At 31.9% G+C, this 19,491-nt stretch overlaps 2 protein-coding genes and 1 pseudogene across 2 annotated transcripts; all 3 read right to left on the reverse strand.

The window, feature by feature from the left end:
• Positions 1-38: 38 nt before the first annotated feature.
• Positions 39-7,178, reverse strand: LOC128166061 (complement C1q-like protein 4; annotated as a pseudogene).
• Positions 7,179-8,124: 946 nt separating this feature from the next.
• On the reverse strand, positions 8,125-10,678 carry LOC128166062 (heavy metal-binding protein HIP-like). Its single transcript, XM_052830963.1, has 3 exons — positions 10,644-10,678; positions 9,029-9,159; positions 8,125-8,563 (listed from the first exon to the last, which is right to left on the reverse strand). Exons 1-3 carry the CDS (start codon positions 10,676-10,678, stop codon positions 8,169-8,171), a joined length of 561 nt encoding a protein of 186 aa, XP_052686923.1. The 3' UTR covers positions 8,125-8,168.
• Positions 10,679-16,358: 5,680 nt separating this feature from the next.
• On the reverse strand, positions 16,359-18,907 carry LOC128166063 (heavy metal-binding protein HIP-like). Its single transcript, XM_052830964.1, has 3 exons — positions 18,873-18,907; positions 17,264-17,385; positions 16,359-16,797 (listed from the first exon to the last, which is right to left on the reverse strand). Exons 1-3 carry the CDS (start codon positions 18,905-18,907, stop codon positions 16,409-16,411), a joined length of 546 nt encoding a protein of 181 aa, XP_052686924.1. The 3' UTR covers positions 16,359-16,408.
• Between the last annotated feature and the right edge of the window lie 584 nt (positions 18,908-19,491).

Below are 19,491 nucleotides of genomic sequence, written 5' to 3' on the forward strand. Positions count from 1 at the left end.
TTTACATTGATTGGTTAAAAAAACCACGAGCATTTCATTTCATTCATTGTTTATTTGTCATACATGTAGGCATGGAATTACAAAATTTCAATGACATTTTTTTACAGTTTAAAACCAGAAAAAGAGGACCATAGTCCATACGCAATCTCTCCTGTCTGATACATTATAATCGATACCGCGTCATTTTTCTCCATTTAAGGATGACAAATGAGGACCCTGTCTCGTGATTGGCTCCGTGAGATTTCCCGTTAACGCACGTTATTGTAAATTACAGGTTTACCATTAATGACTTACTGTGTGCTGAACCACGCTCCTGATTGGGTAGCAATGGTCCAAATAAAGGAGTAGTGTCCCTTGACGGGGGCGGTAAATTTACCAGTGGTGGCGTTGTATGCATTCGATGTGTTTAATGTAACGTCAGCAAACACAACAACTTCTTTATCTGATGTGTTGATAGTCTTGCATGGAATGCGATGATTTCTAAAAATAAATGCACCATTTAAAAGAGATAAATCTTCAGAATATTTCTTTTCTAAATACCTTTTAATAAATATAGAACGAAAATTTGTATTTTACTTTAAAAAAGGACATGCCTTTTTTTGAATTAAAAAAAAAAACAACAAACAAATCACCCCTACATTAAGTGCTTTTGGTTTGATACTTTTTTGTAGTCGTATTGAACATGATTCTCGCTCTGTTTGAAAAAATGTTGAAATTTACTTTAATAAGTGTAATAGAACCATTATGAAATGAATAATATATGAAAACAAATAATTTCTCTCAAGTTGCTTCTAAGTATCTCTAAGAAAAAAGCTCAAGATTGTTCTCTCCTATACATTTTGATTCTTTGGTAAACGATATTAGGGACTAATTCATCGAATGATAGCAGTAGTTAAAAATTATCTTGCATTAAAATTGAAAATTACCCTGTTTAGTTTCAGTATGTATATTGTGCATTAAAATGATTATATCTCTTTCCGCACAGCGTTTATCCCGATATCCCATTCTTTTACACACTCTGTTGTGTTTATCATACTTGGTAATGAAGTCATCACTTCCCCGAACCTCCCACAGTATGGGGATAAACAAGATGGCACTATACCTATGATCGAAAATAGACGAACATGGATTTGTTCATGTGCAGTTCACAAAAAGTAGTTGTTAGAGAAAATAAAAAAAAAAACAATCGTTAGCATTATTATGTATCAAACAGTTTTTGTAAATTCTTATCGTACTTCAGTTATTTCTGTTTTAGCAGATTGATTTATTAGAAAACCACCATATATTGCCCCCCCCCCCCCTTTTTTTTTTACACATTCTTATAGTTGCAGGTTTAAAAGAGTAACCTTAAATTACTCACATTTTGTTAAAACTCGAAGCGTTATGTGATTTTTTTTTTTAAATGTTTCTACAAAAATCAAACGGACAAAATATAGGGCATAATGATGTGTCAAAATACTAGTACGGGACGATGTTTATGCATATGTATTCATTCAATTGTAAAACAACACATTTTACTGAATATTAAAAACGATAATGTAAAACAGATGTTAGAAATTTGAGTTGCATTTATAACATTTTATTGTTCTGTTAACAATGATTTTCCCTATAAAACATTAACTCAGAGGGAATTATAAAAACTAATCATTTTTTCTATTCATTTATTTGTCGCCATTTTGAATTTTTTACAATTGTTGGAAAAATGCAAACTGAAGAATAATCTACAGAAACAAAAATTACAAAATGAGTGAAGATCTATGCCATTATCGAAAAAAAAATTCCTATTGTGCAAAACAAACAGAAAACACGGGTGTTCCGTACTACATTGGTTACGCTCATCGGTTTGATTCAGCCGAATATATTTTTAGCTGACTTTGTAGTTCGGTTTGTAAAATGAATATATAGTGCGGAAAAGAGTGTCTTTTCTCTCTGTTTTACTATACTAGAGCTTGAAGTAATCAAATATCCAGAAGTTTATCGGAACCTTGCATTTCTACTACACATGTTTACTACAGGGTGTCGCAAAACATATGTTACACTTTCAATCATCAATAACTTTAATGGATTAAAAGCTATTTTAATGATTTTTTGTCAACATCAAGTGTATGTTTGAATTTTATTTGAGAAAAAGTTCGGGAAATTCTACTAAAAAATCACGTAATTATGACGTCATAATGATGTCATCACACTTATCAAGATGGAACCTTCATGTGAACAGCTGGCAGAAATGGTCAAACTTTACAATGAGTGTAATTTTGTGACTTAGTCATAAGAACAATGAGAAAACGACATCCTGAAATGAAACTGCTCAACAGAATGCTAATTTACAGACTTGTGAGAAAGTTTGAAGGTAAAGGCACTATAAGTGACAAAAGGAACAATTCTGGCATTGGGAGACCAAGGAGTGTCCGTACTAAAGAGAACATTGATGCCATTGATAGACTTATTACTGAAACTCCTTAAAAATCAGTTAGACGTGTACTGCATGATTTAGATTGCAATGTTAGTAAATCCAGTGTTCATAGAATAGAAATTTGATTTAAAACTTACAAGATAAGTGGGATGCAGTATTTAAAAGAGACAGACATTAGAAGTCGTTTAGAGTTTGCCCATTGGATTTTAAGAAGACCAGACTCTGAACATTTAACAGATGCCATATGGTTATCCGATGAAGCCCACTTCCATCTCAATAAAGTTGTTAATAAACAGAATTTTAGATTCTGGGGCTCGCCAAACCCCAATTTTTATGTGGAAAAACGTCTTAACTGTGAGAAAGTCACTGTTTGGGCTGCATTAAGTTTAAATGGAATTATTGGCCCTTTTTTCTTTGAAGACACCGAAGGCGATCAGTGACAATAAATTCTGAACGATATTTAAAGTTAATGAATTCTAAGTTTCTACCAGCCCTTAGACGAAAAGTTGTAAATTTTGATGATGTGTGGTTTCAACAGGATGGTGCTACGCCACACACTGCATGTAATGTTCTTCAGTGGCTTGACAACACATTTGGTGATCAATACATTCCTTATTGTACAGCAAATGTTTGGCCACCGCACTCCCCCTATCTAAACCCCCTTGATTTCTTTTTTGGGGGTTATTTAAAAGACAGAGTGTACTCTCCTTCCCTACAAACAACAGAGGACCTAAAAACAGCAATTACACGAGAAATGAGATCAATCTCTGTTGATGCATGTAAATCTGTGATAAAAAACTTCAGACATCGTGTTCAAACGATGTTAATGGCAAAGGGACGTCATTTGGAACATATGTTGTAAAATGACATAATGTTATTTCCAAAAAAAATTTTGGTGATTAACAAGGAAACAGAAAAAAATGTATGCTTTACAAAAAGTTTAGAACTATATTGTTATATATTGTTATATGTTGTAGATTTCATAATTGTAACTTAAAGGGGCATGGTCATGCTTTTGGTCAAATTTTATTTTTTCTGTTTTTATTATTTGCAATTCTTTAGGAATGCATTTCTAATGATCAAATGATATTTGGGTGCCAGTCGTTGAGTTTTAAGCAAGATACAGGGCTTACAATTCTTTGTCATGTAAACAAGGCTCGTGCCCTGTTTTTGTTTACATAGGTTCAATATACCATTAAAAAATCCTTTAAGCTAGTTTGTCTTATTATTCATTTTAAGCATAAACACATTCATTTTAGGTCTAAAACTGGAATTTTCACTCCAACATTCAAAATGTAAACAAACGCTTTGTTTACATAGCGAAGAATTATAATCTCTGTAACTCGCTTATAACTCATCAAATGACACTCAAATTTGGTTGCCTATTAAAAATGCCTTACTAAAGCATTGTAAACATTAAAATCGAAAAAATAATTTTTAACCAAAATCGGGACCATGCCCCTTTAAGGTATTAAAATTTTATAACCGTTGAAAAGTGTAACATATGTTTTGGCACACCCTGTAATTAAAGGTGTCAGCGAATAAATGCATTTCGCAGAAAAACTATCATGTCACATGCTGAAATTAGCAGCCAAATTTGGGTGTGTTTCCAATGTGTTGTACATTGCCATGCATTAACACTCAGACAAAGGGAAACGTTATGTATTATAAAATCGACAAATGTCAAGTCCGTACAGCCATATCTGAGGTATATGGGACATGTAGACAGAAAGAGATATACTGAGGCTGTAGGGGAATAGTCCTGGTCTGCAAAGATCAGACAGGCTAGCATAGAATATCACACTTGACAACAAAGTCTGTCTTATCTATGTTATTTTCTCACTGGTCTATCGAATTTGCTTTTGATCGTATAAATTGACCTTTTTACGAAGTAGTCATACTCCTTCACTATTCCTTCCGATTTGTTATGTTTTTCGTAAAGTTGTTATATGGTGTCTTCTGTCTAATTCTATGCTAAATATAACATTTCCTGTTCAAGCATTTTGTTCTCTTTCAAGAGTTTTTTTTTCAAATAACTTAAGAACGAAATAGTGTGTCCTTTTTCCATAAGCAACGTATCTATAACAATTGGTCACTAATATATAAATAGTGCCTGTTTGGGAGGATAACAGTTGAAATTGACACCCCGAGAAAACCATTGTCAACCGACGTAAAGCGGAGGTTGACAATGGAGTTCGAGGGGTGTCAATTTCAACTGTTATCCTCCCAAACAGGCTCTATTTAATTTATTATACTGAATGTGTTTTAATTTAGAGAAAATATTACTACCTTTATAGAGAAATGGCGTGAATTTTGAGGCGAACTGTACGCGTATAATTTTCGCGCATGTAACAATTCGTTGTGTTACCCGTTGCCAAGTGCGTTGCTAACGCTGAGGGTAATATAACGGATTATCAACTGCGTCTAAACCAATCCGATTTGAGTATTTAACATGAAAGTATAATAATGATAAATGGTACATTATTATCAGGTAAACATGATATAGTGCCTGTATTATACACAAGACAGGAGTATTGCGTTTCAACCTCTAAAACGTATTTCTTTACCTTTTAGGAATTTATTCCTTTTTATGCATAAAGCAACTGGTAGATAATCTGGCCGATAACTACTTTTAAAAATGATTCATTGGAGACCAATTTTGTAATGTATGTGACATTTTAAATAATCTCAAGTAGGGCTTCTTTTCCTTCTTGGATAATTTTCATGAAAATATCATTAAGGTTAAAATTGCCATTTGTCTTATTACTTCAAGCCTCGATTCGGGATAACTCAAAGTGTTGTAATCATATGCTCTTCCTTTTTCTATAATGGGTATTTTGTAAAAATAATATATCATAATGTTTGTTTCTAAGGGTTTGAAAAGTCCTTTGTCTTGTTTCTATCACAAAGGCCTTGGCAACATAGTTAACTTGAAGTTTGAAAGAAACAAGAAAAGTAAAAAGTAGAGCGTGCACGTACGAATAAACCAGCTAGCAAGTTGGCTGTAATCGTTGTACAACCCCATCCCCCCAAAATATATACTATAAATCCTTTAATTAGGAAAATAATGTGTCTAAGATAGATTAATAATATTCGAGGTGAAAAAGGCATTAAAATTATATGTAAAGTAACTGGTCGTTAAAATATAATTCAAAAAAGTTATTTGGCTAGAACAGCAACGAATACATATCGTCATCGTAAACGTCTCAGTAACTTACAAATACATTTAAAGATATATAAGTTTTGCACGTTAATAAAAGAAGTAACAGCTTAACTCTGCATGTTCAATCAACGTGGTGTAAATTTTAGGGGAAAAAACAACTTACAATCATGTTCGTAGACGAAATTGTAATTAATTATTTCTTCCACATTCTTAATTAAGCGTCAGATTAAAGGCGTTGTCATGGCTCAGTGGAGAAAAATCCTTTGCACATGTTTAATCGAACTGTTTAAAGTATATTAAAACTTTCACTTTTATATCTCTGTCAATAATGTTGCTTGTTTGGAAAATATATTCGTACGTGCATGGCATGTAGTAATAACGAACAATGTTCAAATTCAATTCCTTTTTTATTGTTTGATGTTTAATGTAGGTAACGTTCTATTATACTGTTTTACAGATTTCCAGGTTACTTTGTTGGATTTAGCAGAACAAAGCATTTCCGACCTGAGAGGAATTGACTTTAAGCATTGTCCAATTGTTCGATACCCGCTGTCAACATTTTAGGTTTTACCTAGCACATATTTATCTATCTTTATCATTATGAGAAAATTATGGACTCGATATTTTGTCCTTTAATACCGTTCAAATGGGAGAGAACTCTTTTTTTAATAGTTACTCAACTTAATTTTCGTAATCGATCTTTTGAAATTAAAATTAATTAGTCAATTATCGGCAAAAATAAGTTCTTAAACTCTGGAATTTGAACCAGAATTAGATTAGAACTATTTTTATAGAACAAATGAAAACTAGGAATATAGCGAGGACAGTGCATCCAAGCGGGATAAGTGGGGTTTGTTTAAAGAATCACTTGTATGTTAAGAATTTACCTATACGGACGGTATTGGATTCCATTTTTACAAAAAGCATATCAATTTTCGTTCCAACTTTTAGTTTTAGGCCATACACAATAAACTTTTAGGTTCTTGTTCTTATAATGTAAAGTGATTGAAAAAAAGGTTGTCGGAGCAGAATGAGTTATGGACGCTGCTTTACTTTATTTTCTTTAGATTTTATTTTAGTTTACTTTCTATCACACAATAAATGTACTTCATGTGCGATTATTTACAACCATGGACATATTAGCAATTATCAAATTTCTCGCGTGACGCGATTTTAAGAGTTAGTTATTGCACCAATTTTTTTTATTCTATTGAAAACAAAACACAATATCCTCCAAAAAATAATGAATGTGTTATTTAACATCGTTCTGTATAGGATCATAATTTAATAATTAAATTCTCATATATGCCCTATCCAGAATGACGTTCAAAAGGAGGATTTGTTTTCATTTTACCTCATTCAGTTTTGAACATGATAATTCAAAACTTATAAAACAGATACGAATCAACAAGAAAGCCACATTCATTGGCATTAATTAGAAGATTTTTACAAGGTTTTTTTTTTATTTAAACTTATCTATTTCACTGTACATTCAACTGAACTCTTTTCCTTGTTAACAGCTTCATCCCATGTACTAGAGAACGTACCTGATGCCGTCGGAATACTTTGACCCACCACTACTTTTTCTAATCTATAACCCATCCTTCCGCATTTTTGGAATAAAATGTTACAAATTCACACGTTCTTTGCAGAGAACGAACTGCATATACTCTGCAGTACTTCTCTCACAATTGTACTATTTCCTATAGATCTTCACAAAAAGAAAACGCAACAGTTTTTGCTTGGCATTATTTATTCACTTGGCACCTGTATAGAGTAATACAAAGACAATGATTCTTGTCTTCAAAGAAAGCGTGCTTACACTAAGATAAAGTTACGGTTGATTGCTTTCAGTTCAGTACATACTTTCTCAAAAATGTCTTCAAGCTAAAGAACAAACGTGCATTACAGAAAGAAAATTGGAGTAAAATACAAAATGCACAATCCTGATTAAAAAATTAAAAGGTGGTTATACAAACAGATATTTTTAAACAAAGAAAAATCATGCCAACAGGTTGAAACGAACCAGGATACTTCATTTACTTATATAACCAAGATGCAAATGCATACCAGATCTATTTGCTTGTTTAAAGATGAATATCAGTGCCTGGTAAACAGTCTCTGTTTAGGAATATTTTTGACATTTTTGTTCACCGTTGATCCAGTTATTGGTCTGAGACACCTATGGATCAATATTGTACATTCAAACACCAACCTAAATCATTTATTTGGAGCGATTGCTCTCACATGGTATCATGTTTTTATAATGTCTCAACTGAGCTACGTAAAACAATATATATATGAGTGTCACGCTAAAAATATATTCTGTGGTATCTCTAATCTTTTAAAGCAATTATGAAGAAACTATTATCTATGCTCTTTCTTAACTAGTCAGAACGTGTGAAACAATATTCAACAAACAAGATAAACTTGTTACCTTACAAGAGTTAATTGACTATAATGTGTTGCCTATATAATACATGTAATACATGTAAATGCTAATGTTTTATGTTAATATCGTAAAATTAACCAACAGATAAAACTTTGAATAAATCGTTTATTTGCCATGCTCATACAAGAAATTCGATTTGTTTATAATTTAAAACCAGAAAAAGAGGACCAATCTGGACGAGCAACAAAAACCCCAGCATCATGTAATAATATTGATACCACGTCGTTTTTCTCCATTTTAAGGATGACAGTGGATGATCCAGTCTCGTAGTTGTTTCCACTCCCTGTTTTCCCATTGACGTGATTGTAACTTACAGGATTGCCATTTATGACCAGTTGTGTAGAAAACATATATCCAGCATCAGTTGCAATGGTCCACGTAAAGGAATAGTGCCCTCTGCTCGGGGCAGTAAATTTGCCCGTGGTAGGGTTATACCCTTTCCCGGTATTTAGTGTAACAGTACCAAAAACCACGACGTCCTTATCTTTTATGTTCCTCATATTTGTGGACAGCCGTGCATGAAATGCAATAACCTCTGAAAAAATCGAAACTTGATTTGAATTAACTTCACTTATGGAAACGTATAATTTTTGTCCCATTCTAAACATTATGGAAATAAATTATGTAAAAAATGCTATAAAACTCTCTTCTAAGCCAATTTTCCCCTAAGACAACTTGGACTTATGCTGCGACAGCTTGTCCTTAAATAAGGACAAGTCGCAGTTCATTATATATCATTTTATGCTTCACTTGCTTTTATTTTCCCCATTTCAGCTGGATTAATTAATTACTGCGTGCACTGTATTGATCAGAAAGGAGCTTGTTACACAAAGTTAACATGCACCTATTACTACCATTGTAATTTTCGTGTAATTATTCAATAAACTTAACAAACAAGCTTATATTTTTAGTAGATTATGCATTTTGTAAAAAGAGCAAATATAATCTTTCTTTCTTTTACATTAAACTCTATGCATTTCTTTAAAAAAAATAATCATACCTTTTTCTTCACATTGTTTATCTTGATCTACCATTTTTTTACACACACTAAGGTATTTGTCATAGTTGGCAATAAAGTCGTCGATTCCGCTAACCCCCAACAAAAAAAGAAAAAACAAACCTGCTCCATACCTAGAGAAAATTATTGATATATATTACATTGGAGACAGATCCATAAAAGCTCACAACAAATAAACACTATCGAATATAGAAATAAAACTCCGAAGCCTTCGTTATCTTAACGTAAACATCATGTCAGTGTGCTATAATTTCAGAGTAGCTGATTATATACGTTTTCATGTAAAACGATTTTATCTTGTTATATCCTTAACATTTCTTTTTACTACATTTACCCAAAATTACTAGAAAACCACTAGATTTTGGGACGAAGGCATAAATTTGCAAACTAAATTTTATATCATTTTACTTTTTATCGACAAACCAATCAGGTGAATAAGTTGAAAGGCACTGTGGGCTGCTTTGAGTTTCAGTGTTTACAAAACTTTATATCGAAAACAAATACCATTTTGAATTGTCCTTTGGAAACTCATTTATATCTTTTAGATTTCATAAAATATAAATGGAAAATTATGTCTGATCTTTCATTTCTATGCTTACATTCAAAAAATACTTATGACGCCTTATATAAACCCATCGAAATACTCCGTTGTCAAAGTTCAAAAGTATAGAGAGGTATGTTTTATTGTATTAGAAACAGTGGGTACATTTTTTTTACGTGACACCCCTTGTTTTGGACAACATAAGTAGAGTGAACTTTGAAATTTTCTTCAAGGACACTCATCAAAATTCTTAGCGTACAATTTGTTTTTCTGGTGCTAGTGTTCGTATTATTTACATCATTTCTAAAGCAATGTTTATTTCCCGTTTAAAATTATGCCGACAATATTTAATGGTTTTTTATAAAGAATATTACATTTCCTAGTCCACTGAAGTTCAATAAAATACCAGTTTTGAAAGACGGGAGGCAAATGAAAACTTTTGTTGACATTTAGCATATAACATGCTACGTAACTCGTACATCTGCGTTTGTATATTTGTGCATTTCTATAACAATGGCTTTTTACGTGTGTTAAAAATGTTCAATTACCGGTGTTCACTTTTGGTGCACAATGATTAAGTCACTAATAAACAGTTATGCAGCTTTTCCTTATTTAAAATATGTTTGTACTTGTAAGCGTATGTTTTCCAAACTTTTGATACTGATCGATTTTTTAAGCGACATTGGATAAATTTAAAAACATTGAAAGAATATGGAAGAATATCTATGGTACGCAGTAATTTCCTTTTTACCTTTTAAAGTAAAAACACAAGTTGTGAAAAAACACGATTAAATATTGTGTATAAAACCGAACAAAACCACGTGTGTCTGTAAAATCGTAAAGACGTCGTAGACCGTCATGCTTTGCGACTCATTCAGTGGATTGGATATTCTGTTTGACGTTATCATTGTCACATTGTAAATTCTGCCATCCATATAAGGTGGTGTACCCGATCTGTTACATTTTATACGTGAAAACAATCTTAGTAAAGACCGTTTACCATTCCAATAAAAAAAAATCATTCACACTTGCGATTGGATAAAAAAAGTGACTTACAGTTTATCGAACGTTGAGACAAACAGGAAGATCATTTCATATGTTTATGTTGGTCTGACGAAGATTGTCTTCTACGGTGTGGTATAGCATATGATGGTTGTATGTTTCTATATAAATACATGTATATGATGTTATCCTCATTAAAATGTAATATGACCTGTTCACTTGGTGTTGATTTCGTTACTACACACGGAATATGAAAAGTCTATATTAGGTTTGTTTTCTTTCACAAAGTCGTTTAACTTTTAATGTCGATTGACGTTGATATTAATGCTTTTCAAAAATTGTAAACTTATTATTTTTTTTTTCATTCCAAAACGTTAAAGTTGTTAGAGAGTTTATTATAACAGAGGCCCATTGACAATTTACTGGCGATAAGGACATTAACAAGAGAACCGTTACCCGAGGCAATGGATATTTTCCAAGACGCTCTGATAGTAATATAGCGTGTTTAAATATAGCATTGATGAGTACGTTATTTGTCGGCGATCAAAAGTTTTTTTTATAGATAATCTTGAATTATAGGACATTTTATCCGATACCAAAGATTTCGAAGAGAGCCCATATGTGCCCATAAAGAAGGGCCAATACTGAAAAAAAATAAAAACTTAAGAGGGGAATATTGGCTAAAGAAACTAATTAATTGCAGAGCTCACAAACACTTGGTCTAAAACTGTAGTAAAAATAATAGTTTTCAACCAGACTATGCAGATTACGAGTCATACAAACTATCCAAGAAATTTAAAACAACTAAAGCAATTTAAATGAACCCCAACATAGCCTTTTTTCAACAATTCTCTTCAATTCACCAGCGTTAACAACGTTCTCTAGATCCGCCATTTTTAAGTTTACTTAAAAATACGCTGCCTATATGAGTAGTGCCTTTCAAAACACTTTTAACAAAATGGGTTTTTATTTGATAATGATGATACAACACCTTGTAAACTGAAACACATTTGATGTGAGAAAAAATATAGTTAATATCTGAGACTATTCAAAAGCCCCCCCCCCCCAAATGTTATCTTGACTGGGATGCCCTACTTTAAAACTATAGATCAAAGCAAAAAAAAAGGAATGATACATTTTCAAAAAATGTAGAGTTAAAGTTTTGAGTAATATCAGCTTGTATGTACAATTTCCTTTATAAAATAATAAAAATCTGCTTGAAATGATCTGTTTGTTGTTAATGAATTTTTTCTTTGTAATACTGTTGTCATCACGTGAAAATTACATAAATGAGCTATGTGGCTTTATACCACAACGATTAAGTAGAATTCCTAGGGTACATACGCATACGTCAGAGAAGGAGAGAGGGGAGACAGACAGACTGACAAAGGGAGAGAGAGAGATCGATAGAGAGAGAGAGAGAGGGAGAGAGAATCATTGCAAATACCTCGTACATTAAAAGTATTTATATGTTTACCTTAATTACTTAACTTAAAACAGAATTGAAAAGAAGGAAATTATAATCATTTCAATATCATTAATATTATACCTTGTTTCTATTTTTATCACTTTAAAATCGCTAAGATATTCTTATTATACTAAACACACTTTTAGTTTGAAAACAGATATTTCAGATTAGTTAGACTTTTTGAATTTAAAAAGAGAATACAAAATTAAGTTAGAAACCTCATATTTTTACCTAAAATAAGAATATGCATGATATAACCTTTAACATGGAGTTCTTTACCCTAGTAATGTAAGTTAGAACTCATTTAGAATTTTAATGTTTCCACTTTGTTGTATTTAAGATTATTAATTTTAATAATTTTATTTTGATACATGAACTCTTATTTTAGAATGGAAAATAATTTTGATTTTTTGGTTAAATATTCAAATTTAAAAATGGCTGTCTTTCTTGTTACTAAAAATGTGTACATGTATATAAATAATAACAATAAGAATAGCTTACTATAATTTCTGTATCAGAAATTCTTGATAAATCTTCACTGGTTGCATAAATACACCTGTATTAGCCACAACTCGTAATTTAAAAAATTAAATCACAGGATCTCGCGAGGCCTTTATTGTACAGTTGTTTTCTCTCCTAGTCATTATATTCTCAAAATTATAAAATTTGACAAAATAAAATCTTTACAATCTTATAATTGAGTTGTTTAAAATGTTAAACTTTCCTTTTGATTTTATACAATAACAAAGAAAACGATTCAAGAGGCAACAAATGACAAATAATCGGTGTTTTGATATTTCGCCAAAGAGATATGCATTAAGATATGCTACCTGTAAATCTCCTTTCAAAAATTGATGTCATCTTTGCTTAATTAATATCTTTGACTTTAAAAAAAACCTCTGATGTACATTATGATCAGTGTGTCTTTTCAATAAACCATACCTTTTAAAACATATATAAAAAAATAAGTGAAATCTAAGTCTCACGCGAAGACTGCTGATTCATTCGCTGGTAAAGATAACAGATTTTTCTGATGTCTTCAACATTTAAAACAAATCCCTAAATGTTTTACCATCGATTTCATTGATATGTTCTAACAAAGACTTGTTGACTGAAATATTTATAAACACTTGCACATTCTTTAATTATAGCTACGAGACATTTCTTCCACAAAATGTACCAGTTCTTTATTATCATCACCTTCATAAACCATATTAAATATAGAAATATTTTAAACTTTTCACTATGTTTAAAACTTTTTTCTGATGAACTGTTTGATATTTATTGTATATATTTGGTTTCATTGTGCATTTTTTACCTGTAACTACCTGTAACAGCATTTCACAATTTGGGTCTTTTATTCTGATCGATACAATAAATGTGTCTTTTTCTCTAAAGGCTGCTAAAAATTATTTGATCATTTTCTGATCCACTTTTAGATTTATGAAGTCGACTGAAATTCTTTCATGTAAATTATATTCTTTAATGCAATTTTTACTACTTCATGATTTAGATTGTAATTTTTAAATTTTAATTTTATTATCAAAACATCATATTGGTAATTTTATAATTTTTGTTGTCCATACAAATATATTTTATAGCAGAGTGTATAAAGTGTCTGGCGTTTGATCCGAACATCCAGAGTTCGATCCTGCAGGGGCTTTTGGTATTCCTTACGGAAATAATTTTTTTTATATTATTTTTTTATTCCCAAACTGCAAATTTTACGCTTATTTGACAGAGTGCAAAGTCTGTACAGGAAACACAATTGATCAGTAATCTTTACATGCATTGTTTACAGAACTGTTTAAAGTTGAAAACTATCACTGCACAAAAGTGCAATTTTTTATGCATGCTGAAAAATTATACATTTAAGAAAAATGAATGACAAAATAACTAAGTCAAGCTACTCTGAGTAGCTTAATAAAACTATGTAACTTATATAATCTATATACTTAAATCAAGAGATTGTATGGACCAGATAACATTGTTACACGTAACACATCAGTTAACGATATTGTTTGACAGGTTACGCTGACAAAGTTGGAGCAGAGGAAGTTAAAGACAATAAAGTGAAGGAAGGGTGCTCAATGACGAATTACAGAAAATCCGGAACCTAAGGCCCGAGCATAGCGAGGAGGAGGAAGAGGAACATCCGGCGGAAGTAGAGGAAACAGAAGTGGAAAACGAATCAGAGGAATCCGCCAAAACGATGGAACAGGAGCCGGAAATTTCTGAGAAGTCCGTCGAAACGGATGGAAAAGAGTCGGAAAGTGTTGAGGAATAGATACGTTGGTTTCGGGAGAGGTGAAGATTAAATCTGTTCTAACAAGATTGAAGATTTGATGATGTGGGGGGGGACGCTTGACTTTAGTGCCTAGTAGGGGTAAAATGCAGACATTGTTCTAACCGTCTATATACGAGTGATCATCAATTGGGTTGTTCTATTTTGACCGATAAACAGATTAAATTAGATTACATGCAAAGAAATACAATAGGATATAAATAAATGTCTATAATAAACCAAACGATTTACACATTGACGAGATTGTATCAATTCTTTGAATTCTAGACACTCTCTAAAAGTGTATGCTAAAATTCAGCGCAAAGGAAGATGAATATAAAATACCTTAAGTTTAACGCTTATTTTTCTATAAAGCATAGGCTGTATAGTGCCTTTCAGAATTCGAATAGCGAGTAGTATAATGTGGTTGGTTAGCAACGGGCAACACAACGAATTGTTACATGTGCATAAATTATGCGCGTACGATTCGCCGAGGAATTTACTTTATTTCTATATAAAAGCAGTAAAAAATATTCTTAAATTAAGACATTCAGTATAATAATAGTGTAATAGTGAAATTGACACCCCTCGAAAAAATTCTTGGTAAATAGATTTAATTGGTATCATGCCGTCATACAATTTAAATAGTATACGTGATGCTAGTATGCGTCAATTGAAAAACAGTTGTTTAAAAGAAATAATAAGTATGAAACCAGGATAAATCACGAATACTCAAAAGCTCACATATTTCAAAAAGTTTTCATGTAAAAGTATATAGAACGTAGCCTTTATAGGTATTACAGCACCAATAAATTTGTTTTAGACCAAATGTAGGTGTCCAAGTAGCGTAGGGGACAATGCACTCGCTTGTCACCGCTGCGACCCGAGTTCGATCCCCATGATCGACAGTGGTGGTATGTGATAGGTTATGGTGGTCGCCCGCTTGGACACATGGTTTCTCTCCGGGTACTCCGGATTATTCCCATACCAATGAACCCCTCGCGCTAACATCCGTACCAACGAGAGATATATCATAATTTGTACAACTTGCTTATCAATCGTTGTAAAATAAATAAAGCTCAGTTTCAGTTTTTTACATGAAATTCAAAACGAATTGTTTTGAATTGACATTTAGTTTTTTCTATGAAAATATAACTTCAATGTGTCTCCATAGACACAGGAGTTCTAAGTATAGACTGAATTTTTCTTGTTCTAAAAATGAAACCAATGTCGACTGATATCAATAAGGTACCCTATGTTTGAGGCAAAGTTACAACTTAAATGAGCAAAATTCAAACTTTTTCTCAACAAATGGTTGTAGAGAAGACACAAATGAACCTCTTTCATACTTTTTTTTTTAGATTTTTAAATCTTCAAAATAAGTCTGTAGCTGCGCAGTTCAACAGCTGTTCTGAGTGATTAGAAAAGAATTTTCCTGTTCCTGTATGCATATTTTTCAAACACAATGGCTTGTAGGACTTTATATGTATTGTTATTATATCTTTTGGCAATATTTTTTGGCCAGTTTTTGACAGAAACAAGCCAGTTCAAGAAATTCTTACATTCTTATCCTCTGGTGTACAAGATGGGCGCACACCCCGCCCCCTTAATTATTAAAGTTAAATATCAATTTTGCTTAACCTGCATAATAGATTAATGTATGATAAATAATATTCTCAATAGAACGATCACCCAGCTGGTATCTAAAACAAGAAGTTAAAGAAAAAACTACAAGTCTTCTGAATGTATCGTTTATTTGCTCTTATTTGCTCTTATTTATTTATTTGTTTATTTGCTCTTTATTTGTTCTTTCTTAACTAGTCATGCTTAATTTTCCGGAACGTGTTGAACAATATTCAACAAACAAGATAAACTTGTTACCTTTAAAGAGGTAATTGACTATATTGTGTCGCCTACATAATACATGTAAATGTAAATGTTTAATGGTAACATCGTAAACACATAGTATATAATAGTCAACAAGCACCTGCAACTATCAAATTAACAACAGATAAAACTTTGAATAAATCGTTTATTTGCCATACGCATACAAGAAATTCGATTTGTTTATAATTTAAAACCAGAGAACGAGGACCAATCTCCACGAGCAAACTCCCCGGCATCGTATAATAATATTGATACCACGTCGTTTTTCTCCATTTTAAGGATGACAGTGGATGACCCGGTCTCGTAGTTGTTTCCCCCTGTTTTTCCATTGACGTGATTGTAACTTACAGGCTTACCATTGATGACCAGCTGTGTACAAAAATAATATCCAGCATTAGTTGCAATAGTCCACGTAAAGGAATAGTGCCCTCTGCTCGGGGCAGTGAATTTGCCCGTGGTAGGGTTATACCCTTTCCCAGTATTTAGTGTAACAGTACCAAAAACCACGACGTCCTTATCTTTTAGGTTCCTCAGATTTGTGGACAGCCGTGCATGAAATGCAATAACCCCTGCAAAAATCGAAACTTGATTTGAATTAACTTCACTTATGGAAACGTATAATTTTTCTCCCATTCTAAACATGATGGGAATTAATTATGTAAAAAAATGCTATAAAACTCTCTCCTAAGCCAATTTTCCCCTAAGACAACTTGGACTTATGCTGCGACAGCTTGTCCTTAAATAAGGACAAGTCGCAGTTCATTATATATCATTTTATGCTTCACTTGCTTTTATTTTCCCCATTTCAGCTGGATTAATTAATTACTGCATGCACTGTATTGATCAGAAAGGAGCTTGTTACACAAAGTTAACATGCACCTATTACTACCATTGTAATTTTCGTGTAATTATTCAATAAACTTAACAAACAAGCTTATATTTTTAGTAGATTATGCATTTTGAAAAAAGAGCAAATATAATCTTTCTTTATTTTACATTAAACTCTATGCATTTCTTTAAAAAAAATGATCATACCTTTTTCTTCACATTGATATACCATTTTTTTACACACACTATGGTATTTGTCATAGTTGGCAATAAAGTCGTCGATTCCGCTAACCCCAAGCAATAGAAGAAAAAACAAACCTGCTCCATACCTAGAGAAAATTATTGATATATATTACATTGGGAGACAGATCCATAAAAGCTTACAACAAATAAACACTATCGAATATAGAAATAAAACTCCGAAGCCTTCGATATCTTAACGTAAACATCATGTCAGTGTGCTATGATTTCAGAGTAGCTGATTATATACGTTTTCATGTAAAACGATTTTATCTTGTTATATCCTTAACATTTCTTTTTACTACATTTACCCAAAATTACTAGAAAACCACTAGATTTTGGGACGAAGGCATAAATTTGCAAACTAAATTTTATATCATTTTACTTTTTATCGACAAACCAATCAGGTGAATAAGTTGAAAGGCACTGTGGGCTGCTTTGAGTTTCAGTGTTTACAAAACTTTATATTGAAAATAAATACCATTTTGAATTGTCCTTTGGAAACTCATTTATATTTTTTAGATTTCATAAAATATAAATGGAAAATTATGTCTGATCTTTCATTTCTATGCTTACATTCAAAAAATACTTATGACGCCTTATATAAACCCATCGAAATACTCCGTTGTCAAAGTTCAAAAGTATAGAGAGGTATGTTATATTGTATTAGAAACAGTGGGTACATTTTTTACGTGACACCCCTTGTTTTGGACAACATAAGTAGAGTGAACTTTGAAATTTTCTTCAAGGATACTCATCAAAATTCTTAGCGTACAGTTTGTTTTTCTGGTGCTAGTGTTCGTATTATTTACAATGTCATTTCTAAAGCGATGTTTATTTCCCGTTTAAAATTATGCCGACAATATTTAATGGGTTTTTTTAAAGAATATTACATTTCCTAGTCCACTGAAGTTCAATAAAATACCAGTTTTGAAAGACGGGAGGCAAATGAAAACTTTTGTTGACATTTAGCATATAACATGCTACGTAACTTGTACATCTGCGTTTGTATATTTGTGCATTTCTATAACAATGGCTTTTTACGTGTGTTAAAAATGTACAATTACCGGTATTCATTTTTGGTGCACAATGATTAAGTCACTAAAAAACAGTTATGCAGTTTTTCTTTATTTAAAATATGGTTGTACTTGTAAGCATATGTTTACCAAACTTTTGATACTGATCGATTTTTTAAGCGACATTAGATAAATTTAAAAACATTGAAAGAATATGGAAGAATATCTATGGTACGCAGTAATTTCCTTTTTACCTTTTAAAGTAAAAACACAAGTTGTGAAAAAACACGATTAAATATTGTGTATAAAACCGAACAAAACCACGTGTGTCTGTTAAATCGTAAACACGTAGTAGACCGTCATGCTTTGCGACTCATTCACTGGATTGGATATTCTGTTTGACGTTATTATTGTCATGTTGTAAATAATGCTATCCATATAAGGTAGTGTACCCGATCTGTTTATAACATTTTATACGTGAAAACAATTTTAAGGACCGTTTACCATTCCATTATAAAAAAAAATTCACACCTGCAATTGGATAGAAAAAAGTTACTTACAGTTTATCGAACTTTGAGACGAACAGGGAGCTCATTTCATATGTTTATGTTGGTCTGACGAAGATTGTCTTCTACGGTGTGGTATAGCATATAATGCTTGTATGCATTTATATAAATACATGTATATAATGTTTTTATCCTCATTAAAATGTAATATGACCTGTTCACTTGGTTTTGATTTCATTAATACACACGGAAGATTGAAAACTCATATTTTAGACTTGTTTTCTTTCACGTTTAATTTTTCATGTAGATTGACGTTGATATTAATGCTTTTGAAAAATTGTAAACTTATTTTTTATTTTCATTCCAAAACGTTATTTGAGAGTTTATAATAACAGAGGATATTGAGAATTTACAGCCGAAAAGGACATTAGCAAGTGAACCTTTACCGGAGGAAATAAATATTGTCTCAAACGCTCTGGTAGTGATATAGCGTGTTTGAATATAGCATCGATAAGTACGTTATTTGTCGGCGATCAAGAGTTAAGTTTTTTTAAAGAATGAACTCGAGTAATAGGATATTTATTCGGTACCAAAGGTTTAAAAGACAGCCCATATGTGTCAATAAAGAAAGGCCAATACTGAAAAAAATGAAGACTTAAGAGGGGATTATTGG

The sequence above is a fragment of the Crassostrea angulata genome, chromosome 10 (genome assembly GCF_025612915.1).
Source record: "Crassostrea angulata isolate pt1a10 chromosome 10, ASM2561291v2, whole genome shotgun sequence".
Lineage (NCBI taxonomy): Eukaryota > Metazoa > Mollusca > Bivalvia > Ostreida > Ostreidae > Magallana > Magallana angulata.

What these genes read in the sequence shown, in the direction of transcription:
- LOC128166062 (XM_052830963.1), bottom strand. Translation starts at nt 10,678, where the DNA reads ATGATCTTCCTGTTTGTCTCAACGTTCGATAAACT. An exon ending in GTCTCAACGTTCGATAAACT is followed by an intron (nt 9,160 to 10,643) that starts GTAAGTCACTTT and finishes AATTTTCTCTAG; the next exon opens with GTATGGAGCAGGTTTGTTTT. An exon ending in TAAACAATGTGAAGAAAAAG is followed by an intron (nt 8,564 to 9,028) that starts GTATGATTATTT and finishes CGATTTTTTCAG; the next exon opens with AGGTTATTGCATTTCATGCA.
- LOC128166063 (XM_052830964.1), bottom strand. Translation starts at nt 18,907, where the DNA reads ATGAGCTCCCTGTTCGTCTCAAAGTTCGATAAACT. An exon ending in GTCTCAAAGTTCGATAAACT is followed by an intron (nt 17,386 to 18,872) that starts GTAAGTAACTTT and finishes AATTTTCTCTAG; the next exon opens with GTATGGAGCAGGTTTGTTTT. An exon ending in ATATCAATGTGAAGAAAAAG is followed by an intron (nt 16,798 to 17,263) that starts GTATGATCATTT and finishes CGATTTTTGCAG; the next exon opens with GGGTTATTGCATTTCATGCA.